General features: G+C 39.1%; 1 protein-coding gene across 6 annotated transcripts in view; it reads right to left on the bottom strand.

Moving 5' to 3' along the window:
* GIGYF2 (GRB10 interacting GYF protein 2) overlaps positions 1-14018 on the bottom strand; it is a 146414-nt gene that overhangs the window by 22506 nt on the left and 109890 nt on the right. For all 6 annotated transcript variants that reach the window (XM_037848545.1, XM_037848548.1, XM_037848550.1 and 3 more), the window contains 7 exons: positions 12726-12817; positions 11546-11653; positions 10393-10493; positions 6588-6688; positions 4518-4679; positions 2710-2868; positions 832-1068 (listed from right to left, as the gene is read on the bottom strand). In XM_037848545.1, coding sequence (XP_037704473.1) covers positions 832-1068; positions 2710-2868; positions 4518-4679; positions 6588-6688; positions 10393-10493; positions 11546-11653; positions 12726-12817 — 960 coding nt within the window. The remainder of the gene's footprint in view (positions 1-831; positions 1069-2709; positions 2869-4517; positions 4680-6587; positions 6689-10392; positions 10494-11545; positions 11654-12725; positions 12818-14018) is intronic.

Here is a 14018-nt window from a genome sequence, read left to right as displayed (position 1 = left end):
CGAACAATCTGAAATGGAAATTAAGAAAATTCCACTTAAAATAAACCCATGTGTCTATGGTGAACTGATTTTCAACAAGGTTGCCAAGACTATTGGGAAAACAGACACTAAGGAATGAAGTTGAAACCTTAAGTCATACCATATATAAAAGTTAACTCAAAATGGATCAAAGACCTAACTAAATGTAAGAGCTAAAACTACAAAAGTCTTAGAAGAAAATACAGGGATAAATCTTCATAATCTTGGATTTGGCAATGGATACTTAGATATGACACCACAAGCAACAAAAGAAAAAAACAGATAAATTAGACTTTATCAAAATTAAAAACTTTTGTTTCAAAGGGCACTATCAAGAAGGTGAAAAGACAAGCCACCGAAAGGAGAAAAGTGCTCTCAGGTTCCTTACCCTCAATCTAAATGTTTATATATAAAATGTCTCTACAGCCTTTTGAGGATGAGAGGCCAAAATTGAACACAACAAAAGACAGTCAGGTAAGATAGGGATCTAGAAGTCACCCATGCCTCTGTCTTCTCTCTCATCCCCATATTCTGATCAGTCACCATGCCCTACAATACGGTCTCTTAAGGAGGTCTTTTGCTAGCTTTTTCAGCACCATAATAAAATAACTAGGTTCTAATAAGTGGTTCTGCCACCAACTCTCAATGGGACCCAGGGCAATACCGGGCTATTTTGTAGATAATCAAAAAGTCCAAAGCAGGACTATTTAACAATAAAGGAGTACACTGTTTTACTGCTACTGGTACTGCCAGCATCTAGTTAACTAAAAAATGTTAAGAAGTAGCTCCTGTAGTCGGTGCCTAATGCTTTACCTTCATCTGTGCCAACTGCTGTTGTTGCTGCTGCTGCTGCAACCTGCGGAGAGCCTCCTGCTGCTGCTGCCTCTGCCGCATCAACTCCTTCTGCCGCTGGAGCTCCAGCTCTTTCCTCTTCCGTTCCTCCTCCTCATGCCGGAGTCTGGCTGCCTCTTCTTCCATTCGCAGCCGGCTTTCCTCTAATCGACGCTGAGCTTCTTCTTCTTCCCGGGCCCATTTTGCAGCCTCCTCTTCCTTTCCAGAAGGAGAAATTAAAGAAAAGGGGGAAAAATTATCTGTAGTACAAGAAAAAATCTGAATCACTTTTGAAGGCTTCTGTCAAATAGCTATTCAAGTGACAAAGAAAGCAGAAACTCTATTTATGATGACGTAAGATTCAAGTTTAATACATATATAATACATACACATAGTAACCATAAAGGCATAAAAGGTCTGGCACCAGCTTACAGGATAAAATTTTAATTTACTTGCTAATTTCTCTATGAAATGAATGTCACTTTGAATGGTTGTGGTAGAAGTACTGATCCCTGAAAGGCTTTAAAGAGGATCTATAGGAAAGATTTCTGGAAACATTGTTCCAACATTATAAAGCAGAGTTAGCTTATCAGGGTGTTGAGCACTAGCAGCTGCCAGAATCTTGCAAGGATACTGATTATCAAAAGCCTCAGCCAGTTCTGGGACCAAAGCAACCTAAGAAGGCCACTTAATTCCATCCTGGTTCTCACCCTTGATGGCCCTCAGGCCCACAGGTCCTTCAGAACACCTCTCCTCAGCTGGTCCTCTACCTCTCTAATACTTTTTCCCTCACTTTGGTTCATTTTCCTTCTCCTTTCCTCCTTCAGAACCATTCCATTTTGGCCTCAGGAACTCTAGTTTCATTGTTAAGACACTCTCCTTACCTTTGCAGGCTACTCATTGTGCATGCAATGCTCTGTTTTATCCAGATATTGCACATTCCTCTTCACCCTCCAAAACTTGGGCCAAATGTCAGCCACTCTATGAACATTTCCTAGCCTTTAGGGGGTAGACCACACTTCTGTCTTTTGATTATGCTCAACCCTTGTTCTCACCTCTCTTGGCCCACCTATGGCAGCCAAAAACAACTCTCCTCTAAGGCTTCTTCCTTGCACACAGAATCTCCTACCATATCAGGTTAAGAATGACAGATTTTGTATTTTAAGCTTCTAATGAAACTGTGGCAGCCATGTGATCCAATTTAGGTCAAAGAGACATACAGGGAAGTCTTCCGGGAGACATCTAAGAAAAATAGTCTTCCCAGACACAAGGAAAGAAGCATATGAGGGAAGAGCCACCCCCTTTCTGGATACAGCCTATATAAGTGCATGATACCTGAAACAGGATCCTAACCATGACGAAAGATCTGAATTCAAAAGCCAGCAAGCTGAGAAAGGGCAGAGCAGAAGTACACAGGGGCCTGAATTCTTCGTGACATGAACGAGTCACTGAAGCCAGAGTGTGGCAGCCCTACTTCCAGACTGCCTAGATATGTGAGGCTGCAACGCCATCTATTGTTTAAGCCATTTTTGGGCAAGTATTTTCATTTTGATTTTGACTTTGCAGCTTTAAGTATCCTAACTGTGGCATTTATTTCTTTGCATATTTGTCACCCACTAAGACTGTGAGTCTCTTAAAGGCAGAAATATTTCTTAAAAAGTTCTTATTCTAGCTAACTAAGCATGGTAACTGTCATACAGAGCATTATCTGTATGTTAACCATTAAATAAACCAAAGAATGACTCAATATTCAATCAAACCTGGAAGCGATCTTTAGTAGAATTTAGTTTCTTAACAGTTTACTACATGTGAGGTGAATGAGGACAGAAGGGTTCTGAGAAGATTAAAGCATCTGGTCACCTGCTTGCGTAACAATTCTTCTTGCTTCCGCCTTTCTTCCTCTTCTCTTCTCCTCTCCTCTAGCCTTCTAAGAGCTTCCTCCTGCTGCTGTCGCTCCTCCTCTTCTCGCTGTCGCCTCAGTGCAATTTCCTGCTCCCTCTGGCGCCGCAGAGCCTCTTCCTGGGATGGGGAGGGGGGTGAAACTAGGTCTCAAACAATATACTACATCAAAATTTGAAAATGAATATGTTACATGCTACTAAGACTCCATTAACAGTAAATACAAAAAGTATATAACCAGGCTCTAGAGTAGAAAGAACATCCATGAGTTGGGGAGAAGACAAAATAAGAGTTAGAAAATTTGTGCTTAAAAAATCAGTAGTTAAATAGCAATACATTGTGAAGTCTATCTTGGTTTCTATAGTAGCTATATCATGTACTAATTAACTCTGAAAGGGCTACATTATGATATAAGCCTGTTTCCTTAGTCTCTATTTTTTATCACCCAAGAACTAAAGGCATAGAAAGGTTACATCAACATAGCCACTGAAAATGCCAGGAGGCAGCATTCAGTTCTCCACAGTGAGAAATATTGAGTAAAGCAGTATGTCCCAGAAAATGTTCTGAAGAACAAAAGTGCCACAGATACTAATAAATATTAAACAGAAAAGGGTCCTGTCATCAAATTAATTTAGCAAATACTGAGCAAAACAGAATTAAATAGATTTCTTGACTGCAATACTTCTTACAGCCTTTACATGCTAATGTACACTGTGACTCTAAGAAATATTAGTAGCTCTGAAATGTAAACTCAGCATGGGACCCTTTTATCACTAAGTACCTCTTGGGGCCAATAAGTAAGAAATACGAGGTAAAAGCTAAACTTTGAGGCTATTACCGAGTGGACTCTTTCAATTGGGGTCTCTGAAACATTCCAATGTAGAAATGGGCCAAATGCATGAAGAGAGAATTTAAAAAAAAAAAAAGAAAGAAAGAAATACAAATGGCCAAAACATGAAAAACGTTAAACCTTACTGGTTATAAATACTTAAGCAAAGACTTAGCTACAAGGATTTTCATTCACTTTCATGGGAATAACCCTCATGATCCAACAAAAGGGTACTGGCTAAATTATAATAAACTTATCTAATAAAGTGAAATTTCATATAGCCAGCAAATATGATAATGCAGGCTTACAGAGGCATATATGACATAGAAAGATGATGCAATTCGTTAATGTCAAAAGGGAGGCTACAAAATGCTAAGTACAAATGATACCTCTTAAAAATGAAAAATGCATATATTGTTATACATATAGGGTCGTTCCTCTACCCCTGCCCGTTTTTTCAAAATACTAGTCACCAGAATAGAAGTGAGAACACGACTGGTTTATCAAGAGAAAGAATAAAGACAAAGCACAGGTCTGAGTTAAAGATAAATACAATTTTAAAAAGCACATTTAACTTTAAATAATTTGATATTTAATGCTGTGTACCAGTTGCTTCCTGATTGTTTTTAACAGCAAGGGTAGATTTTCTGAAATCTAACTGATACAAAAAAAATCACAGAAAACATACAAAGGAAATCAATTCTGACAATTAACTAAGACTGAAGAATATCCCCTCCAGTGGGTGTTGGTAGATAACAGAAACTCTTTCCAAAGGTGAGTGAGTCTCCTAAGGTTCTGCTCCTGATACTGCTATTAACTCCCTGCTGACCTTGGGGAAACCATCTCCCCAGTATCCCCACTGAAGAACCATCACCTGTGAAGCCAGACGTGAACATGATAAACTAAAGGCCTTGCATAATCCCGTGGTCAGTGGAGGTACCTGTTTCCTTCTGGCAAGCTCTTCTTCCTCCCGCCTTTTCCTTTCCTCCTCCTGTTGTCTCCGAAGAATTTCCTCCTGTTGTCTCCGAAGTTCCTCTTGCCTCTTTCGCTCTTCCTCTTCCCGTTTTGCCCTCATTTCTGCCTCTCTTCTCTCCTGCTCTAGCTGTGATTACATGAAAGGACTCTTAGGAACCTGACGGCAAGCAGTGGAACCCTCTACCACCCCTGACCATCACCGTTAGGAGAAGCTGGAGTGTGCAGACACTACCATCCACTTAAATACTTAGGGTGAATTCCTGTAAGAACTCTTATGAGCTCTGATATGTCACCAAAAATCAGAAGTTTCATGCTCTTCTAAAGTAAATGTACAACCCCACCCCCCCACACACACACACTTATACCATCTTCCTCATTCCACACTCCCACTATACCGAATCTCCTAGATATGCAGAAAAAGTGGCCAATATGAGAGTAACAAAGGAATTCTCTTGAGGTGACATTTCTTTACTTTTCCCTACAAAGGGTTTTCTGGTTGAAGATATAACTATGGCTACAGGGTTTCAACAGCAACACTGTAAAGCAGCTATTGTGAATAATTATAGCATTCTTTAAAATTTGAAGACCAATCATTTAAAAAATTCTATCACTTAAGAGTTCCTAAATATTAGGTCAATTTTGGCACCTAGTCTCTGGTCCCACTGTGCCACAGCTATAGTTCAGCCTTCACTTTTCTTACCGACATTCCTAAAAGTTTGCCTCCTTTTCCCAGCTCAGTGGTCCCTCCCCACAACCCACCCACCCCCAAAAAAAAATCACTCTCAGGCTGACATTCAACTGCACCCTTCACCCTGAAACTAAATCCTCACTTTTTAACATGACGTACGCCAAGGCTCTTCATGAATGGCCTGCGGCTTGCCTTCTTTATTCTCCTGTCTCATCCATTCCTCAGCCCCACCTTGGCTCAACATCAGACCAAATTACTTAGCAGTTTCCCAAATCAAGTATATTTCTGTGCACTCCTGGACCTTTATATATGCTGCTTCCTTCAAGTGTAATTTAATTTTCACTACCTTCTACTCTGTCATCCCCAAATCCCTCACTGCACTAAATACAATTATCCTTTGGGCAAAAATTAGCATATAGGTATTACTGCCCATTGAAAGTGTTACCAAACTTCTGACTCCTGCCTTTCCAACTGGGTAGCTGGCCCATGTGGTTCTCGACCACCCATTAACTATAACTCTAACTTGACTGTGCCCCTCCCAAGGCTACAAGCTCACTGAAGGACCCAAATCTTTCATCATCTATGTGTTCCTTGCACAAAGCACTAGAGAACTAGAAGGCACTTTAGAACTGTTTGAATGATGCCCCCTCACTCATTCACAAAAACAGAACCTGACCATGAATCCTTTCCACATTCTGGGCACTCGAAGAAGACTGTCACTGACCTCAGGGGATAGGAATGCATTAAGTTTAAGATAAGAACAAGACACTCTTGGAAGCCTGAGAACCCAGAAGTCACGAAAATGACACTAAGTGTTGATCGAGTCATCCTCTTCTGGTTAGTATTAAAACCAAAATGCCAGATTCCCATCTCCTTTAGAGGATGTGAATGGGAGAGAGGATCTAGGCTTTTCAGCTATAGTTGTGGGGACGCTAGGCTATGGAAATAAACACACTAGAAAAATTCAACATAGGAACTGTATCCTACTGCAGCAAAACTCAAGACATAGATCAGGGGTCTAATAGGCAATGCAGTGGTTATCTTCTTACCTTTTCCCTATTTATAACAAGTGTTTATACCAAAAATAACGTAACAAAATATACCTATGACTATGATCACTCATGTGTCAATCAATCACTCACTCATTAATTTTAATTCTGGTTTGAGGTCTTTTTTGAGGAGAAGAGGGCACAATAAGGATAGAATATAAGTTCCCTGTACCAGAGAAGTAGCAGTAGACTAACAGGAAAAAACACAGCCAGCTAGAGAGAAAGAGAGATCAAGAGACAGAAATGCCTCTGTTTGGCAGCCAGAAGGCATGCAGCTACTCTGGAAAGAGTTTTAGACCTTTGCAGCTTTGGCCTTCTCCATCTGCTGAAGCTGTTCAAGGGCAGGTCCTGGAGTCGTGGTATCCAGGGGAAGATCCCATACACTACCACCTTCCCAAACTGCAAGACAAAGAGGGAAAAAGGTGAGGGATGTCAGAGCTTACACACATGGTCACACATCCATAAGCATAATGAAAAAAGCTCTTTTCATGTCTCTGAATGTGTTCCACCACACAAATCTGTTCTGCTTTTAAGTAGACTGAACTGCCAGTGGGTTCTACTTTATACCAATACCCTTCAACACATCCAGAAGGAAAAAAAGAATCAGGCATTTATTGGCAACTAATTTCAACTTCAAAGAGCCCCATGAGGTTATCTGTTCATATCCCCGTTTTTACAGATAAAGAATCTAAGAGTCACAGGCAGTTCTATAACATTCCGAAAAGTACATGGCTAGCATGTGACCAGGCAGGATTTGAACCCTGGTGTACTGACAGTATTTCTAGTAGCCATATAGCTTCTTACTGCACTCCAAGTGTTTGGGGGTGTGGGAGTGGGGAAGGGGGCAAGAGAGGTATACCAGGAGCTGGGGAAACCTCTGGAAAGCCTGGGTAGGTCTTAAAAGTGATACCTGGTCCTCTTTGACCTGTAAGGCAGCATAGATGAAGGCCTCCAAGTCTGTTTACCTACTGCCAGCTACGTTTGCTAACACCACCTTTCAGTATTCTCTATCCTACAATCCTATTACAGGCTACTTATGGACTATTAATTGTCTGTACAGTATAAAACCAATGGACTATTTGTAAAGGACAAAATCCAAAGAGAAAAATTATTTAATATGGTACTTAGTTTCTGTGCCATTTTGGAAATACTATGTCCCCCAAAATGCCATGTTCTTTGATGTAATCTTGTGGAGGCAGATGTATTTACAGTGTTGATTAGATTGGAATCCCTTGATTAAGTGTTCCCATGGAGATGTGACTCAATCAACTTTGACTAAATAATTACCATGGAGGTGTTACCCCACTCATTAAGGGCGGGTGTTAACTGGATCACTGGAGTACTTTAAAAAGAGCCACACAGGCCCAGACTCTTGCTACAGCCGAGAGAGACACTTTGAAGAACACACAGGAGCTGAGAGAGGAGCTGCAACTTACAGAGACATCTTAAAGAGCAGTTATGAGTGACATTTTGGAGAGCCACTGAGTGACATTTCGAAGAAGAGCTGCAGCTAAGAGAGGACAAAATGCCCCATGAGCAACATTTTGGAGGATGCCATTTTGAAACACAACCTGGGAGCAAGTGGACACCAGCCATGTGCCTTCTGAGCTAACAGAGGTTTTCTGGACACCAACGGCCATCCTTCAGTGAAGGTACCCTGTTGTTGAGGCCTTACCTTGGACACTTTATGGCCTTAAGACTTTAACTTTGTAAACAAATAAACCCCCTTTATAAAAGCCAATCCATTCCTGGTGTTTTGCAAAAGGGCAGCATTAGCAAACCGAAACAGCTTGCAAAAGAATTTTTTTAATTTTGGAAAATTAGAAAATATTTTTAAAACCTAACCATAAATGGCTACCAAGAAAAAATAAGGCAACCCTAGCAGGGACAGTTAATGAGGGAGGATGATCAATCCTTCTGGTGTAATACCCAGGCTCAGTGCTGCCAAAGAACCACAGCCTGAATGGCTCGGTGTACCTAAAAATATCCATGAATGCCTATGGTTCCTAAGAATTTTCAACACCAACTGAAACTTCTTATGAGGACTGTACCACAAACCATCCACCTCTGCAGGCATCAGACCTTAAGAAACAGAAGTACTCCACCAATATCAAGACTTAAAAAAATCCCAGCCCCAAATTTTCTATTTTGTTGAAAAGGACCAGAGAATCTAGAGAATTGAGGGAAGGTGTTCAATTCAAAGCAGGCTGTCCTTTTCCAAAATGTGTGGGCATCTGCAGTGTTAAACCAACATATTAATCCTTGAGTCAAAAGGATAGATCATCATTATTTGTTTTTACTTATGTCCTTCATTGTGGCTGAAGAGACCAAAGACCATTTAAAAAGACTTTTCCATACTGGTGAGAGCAACCTAAAAAAGGAAAGCTGACTCAAATTCAAGAAATTCGATCCACTAATTTCTAGCAAATTCTTAACAGTGTTTTTTCAATAATACCTTCAATTTTTTTCTGGGGTCTATAAAAACTGTGACTTTTTGTTAAGATTCAATACCAAGTAATCAAAAAACTGGATACATTTTTTAAAAACCGAGTTATAAAAATATTATTAGAGTAATGGTCCCTAGATCATAAGCTCTTACAGCAGTCAAATCTATTCCTGAATTGTAATGGCTATCTCCAAACTTTGAGATGCTGATCCCTTAGTGTATAAACTGATTGGTCTCTGAAACATTGGGTATCTCTGTGCCACCTGAAACTCAGAGCCAGAGCTCAGCAGATATGAATGTCAGTATTAGTGCATACAGCAACCGTTAAAAAAAAAAAAAAAAAAAAAAAAAATGGGAAGGTGAAAAAGAGCCCAGACTTCAATTAGTGATATGAATGAAGCAGATCTGGTTAAGACTAGGGCAAACCGGGCCAAAAGGTAAAGGTTGAAACTGACTGTGTTTTAAAACTTCAACTTCCACGTGAGACCAAGGGAAGAGATGTCTATTTGGTGCAGGATCTATATTTTCTAAACAATGTAACTCCACAGTCAGTTTGTTCGAATGCCACAATTACATGGAACTTTGAATAGGAAGTGAGATATAGTAGGTTAGTATAGGTTAGAGTGAAATAGTGAAACATCCCAAAGTAATCTGAGCAGAGAATAAAAATATATTTGCAGGGCACCCCTAAGGAGCTGGGGGAAAATGCACAAGTGTTGGACTTCCTCACCTGGACTGATGCTGATGTTGTCACAAACACTGAGGACTGGTGGTTTGCTGTGCTGAGCCCTCTATCATGGGACTTGCCCTTATGAAGCTCGTTACTGCAAAGGAGAGGCTAAACTTGCACATAATTGTGCCTAAGAGTCTCCCCTGAGTACCTCTTTGTTGCTCAGATGTGGACCTCTCTCTCTCTCTAACTAAGCCACCTCGGCAGGTGAACTCACGGCCCTCCCTCCTACATGGGACCTGACTTCCAGGGGTGTAAATCTCCCTGGCAACGCAGGATATGACTCCCAGGGATGAATCTGGACCTGGCATCGTGGGATTGAGAATATCTTCTTGACCAAAAGGGGGATGCAAAATGAAACGAAATAAAGTTTCAGTGGCTGAGAGATTTCAAATGGAGTCGAGAGTCACTCTGGTGGACATTCTTATGCACTATATAGATAACACCTCTTAGGTTTTAATGTACTGGAATAGCTAGAAGTAAATATCTGAAACTATCAAACTCCAGTCCAGTAATCTGGACTCCTGAAGATGACTGTATAACAATGTAGATTACAAGGGGCGAAAACCTTGTGGATCACACGCCCTTTATCTAGTATATGGATGGATGAGTAGAAAAATGGGGACAAAAACTAAATGAAAAATAGGGTGGGATGGGGGGATGATTCGGGTGTTCTTTTTTACTTTAATTTTTATTCTTATTCTGTTTCTTTCTGATGTAAGGAAAATGTTCAAAAATAGACTGGGTTGATGAATGCATAACTATATGATGGTACTGTGAACAGTTGATTGTACACCATGGATGACTGTATGGTACGTGAATATATTCCAATAAAACTGAATCTAATTAAAAAAAAAATATATATATATATATATAATTAGACTCTAAATCCTTGAGTTATACTGAAGTCCCAGTCTAAGTTTTCACCTGTAGGCTGTGCGGCTGTTGGCTGAAGCTCCCAGATGGAGCCAGTGTCTGGTACTGACACAGACCTCGTTACTGAGGGAATGACGTTCTGATCTGACATCCTGCAAAAGGGAAATAGAGAAAGCAACTCATTTTTGTCATTTGCAAAAAAATAAGATACGTAGGAATTTCTAGGTTATTTCTAGGTTTTCCAGGTCATTCGGCCAGAAAACTCATTGTTTTAACAAAAACCTAACACTGTCGAAGTATTTAAGAAGAACAAAGACAGAGGCACAAAGGTTCACACTTCTGGAGTTTTAATGGTATTAGCATATATTGATTTCTAAATTATGGCTATACCTACTGTCTTAAAAAATCTGGAATATCTCAGTTAAGTCATATAGACAACATGCTACCCGCTACCCCACCCTCCAAAAAAAAAACCCTGGACTCTAAGCTGAACTCTAAGTCAAAAGACCTGCATTTCAGCCTATCTCTGAAGTTTTCTGTGTGTTATGTCAACCAAGGCCTTCAGCCTCTCAGTCCTGGTCTGTCCATCTGTAAAACGGAACCCTACCACATAACCTGCGTAAGACAGGATGGGTTAAGGCCCCAAAAAGAAATGTGAAGTTTTGGTTAAACTGGACAGTAAGGTTTCAAAGAGCAAAGACTGACACCTTTTCCGAGGCTACAAAAAATACTGAATAATAATCTGAAACAGCAGAAATTTAAGACTTTCAGCCTAATTTCCTTTTCCTTAGACCTATCTTAATGGCTTTTTGAGTTCCAGAAAATTATAACCCTGTGTGTGTGACGTTGTTCTTATCTTTCTTAAGATATCATAAGTAATAAAAGGGAGATTAAAATCCTAGACTACAATTTTTTTGTTGTTGGCCCTTAAGACTACACTGCTTATCAAGTGTTCTCTTTATTCCTTTGTGGTTATTCGAAATTTATCCTCTGAGAGTGAAAAGAGACTGAATAAATGTTTTATTTACACTTTTATTAAATTATTTTTAAAAATTACATCCTGTTTTTACAGACACACAACACACAAATATGCGCCGTGTGGGTATTCTGATGCCAGAATTCACACATTGTGCTATAATCTCCTGTCTTCTCATTAATGCACAAACACACACACAATATGATGTGTAATGGAATGACCACCAACCTCATCTTCAGAGCCTGGAACTGCTGGAGAAGAAGTGCCAACTGTTGCTGCTGCTGGGAAGACAGGGCTGCTTTCTGTTGTTGAGCCAAAACCTGTGCGTATTGCTGTCTTCAAAAAGTAAAATAAAGTGTAACCTATCCATCCAAATTTAGTTACTTTACTGAGACTCTGAAAAGCAAAGTTCAGTTCACCACCCCCCACTCAAAAAACACACCATTAGAAATAGCTATCAAATATATTTTTCAATTCTTTAAAATAATAATCAAAAAGAAAATTCTATAATCATTCTAGAAAGAACTGAACTAGAAATGGCATGCCTTTGATACAAACAGAACAACAAAAAGCACAAAATGCTAAAACCTGGCAAACTCCCCCAAGATGGTAATAGCCTTTAACCAAAAAAATGAATGAAATTTAAAACAGATTCAAGTTAACAGCTATTCCCATATGAAGCACCCTTTGTAAAACAACAACAACAACAAGGAAACACTTATACAAAATTCTCAAATTTATGTTTCAACTTGTAAAAACTTAAGCCTAAGGTTTTTTTCACTAAATCTGGGGTGGACAAACTATCTGAATAGATGGATAGTAAATATTTTGGCTTTGCAGCCAATACATGCTCTATCACAACTACTCAATTCTGCCGTTACATCATGAAAGCAGCCATAGACAACAGTAAACAAATGGGTGTCGCTGTGCTCCAATAAAACTTTGTTTATAAAAACAAGCAGCAGGCTGGAATTGGCCCACAGGCCATAGTTGGTCAACTTCTGCACCAGAGGAACAGCAAACCTTATTTCTTCTAGGTAAGAGACACAAAACTTAAGATATTTTGCCATTATTTAACAGTACTAATAACAAACTTTTACTTCTTTTCTGCTTCCTTTCCTTTCTCGGTGACATTCCAAGCTGAGTCAATTAGGAAGCACTTAGCTCTTAAGTTGTTTCTTGGTTCTTATTTTAGTAGCTAAATAGCTTGCAAAAATTATAGTTACATGTCACCTACAAACTTCTGGTATTTAATAGGTGAGATAAAAGACTAAACCTAAACTATATAGTAGTGACATGCCACAGGTAGGGTGACTGAACCATCATATGAACTTTCAGTTCTCCCTGCTGCAAAAGGCGAAACGTGAGGGCACTGCTGCCCCACCTCCTAGCGCATCACTGCTCTTACTGTATTAAGAACTGCTGATACTGGAGGTGCTGCATCTGGTACAAGGCTGTGAGTTCCTGCTGCCTAGTCAGTCGCTCCTGGTCCAACTCTCCCTGGGGATGAAAAGGATGGGAAAGAAAATACCATTAAATAAATTGCAAAAACTCTAAAAAGCCACTGAGTACATATATATGAAAGCAAAACGAGTCCCAGAACCTTCAGTTCCTAACCCACCCTTATCACCAAAATGCTTAATTAAACATCACCATCTAGTGGAATAAGCTGATATCTACATTATAAGAGATTTGATCAGTTTCATCTGTTCTACATTCCTGCCCTTAAAGCTAAATATCTTGCTATACTCTTCAGTTATTAACTCTAATTGGAAAAGTATATAACTCTCCCAATCTTAAAAATTATTCATAAATGTGTAGATTATATAGAAATTAGAGAATGCAACAGTACACAGGCATAAAATCATCTAAGGTTAAAGGAAATGTTATGGTAGAAATTTTATAAAGCTATACAATAAATACAGGGAACCAGTCTATAAATATACCTTCTTAAAGATGTTGAGAAATTTTAAATTAAACAGAATATGAAAGAGCTTTGAACACTAGAGCTCTCTACCTAAAAGTTAGGTGTTTGTTGAAACTAATACATTTTGGTTTAGAAAAAATAAAGTAGTTGTAGTAAAATCCTGTTTGTTAGCCTATAATTCAAATAACACTGCTGAAATTTAAAAACTAAAAAGTTCAAAATGGGAAAAAGAACAAAATATGTAATGTAAGATAAAAGAAATAATGCAAAGGGATGACAGGCTCAATTTAGGTAAACCATCAGTGAATAGTTTATGCTGACACTGATTTTAGTTTGGAGTAAAACATTTGATATATAATTTGTCAGGGAAGGGGTCATCTGAAATTCAAGAACATTTTCCTTTTCATAGATATTGGAAGATAAAAGCTATCCTAGGTTAATCTCAATTTCCTACATGGAAATCCAGGTTTCAAGGTATATTTATTTTGGAGGTGAGATCTCTTTTCCTTAGTGCTATTCAGAGCAAAAGCAGTAACCTCGAAAAAACAGATTTCCACTTTTTCAGTTTAAGCAGGCATGATTGAAGTTCAGCCTTTATTATTTGAAGTTGGGAAACAGACCACAGCAAGTATGCCAAGCTCCAAGTGATGAGCTTCCTGCTGCTGAAACACACAAGACGAAAATCCATCCAAATTTAAGGGAGGGAAACTTAAGACTCAAACTTGGTATATAGGTAAAACATATACAATAATATACAATATAATTTTTGTTTGT

Source organism: Choloepus didactylus, chromosome 9 (assembly GCF_015220235.1).
Source record: "Choloepus didactylus isolate mChoDid1 chromosome 9, mChoDid1.pri, whole genome shotgun sequence".
NCBI classification, from domain to species: Eukaryota; Metazoa; Chordata; class Mammalia; order Pilosa; family Megalonychidae; genus Choloepus; species Choloepus didactylus.
This window is presented reverse-complemented; position numbering and strand designations above follow the sequence as displayed.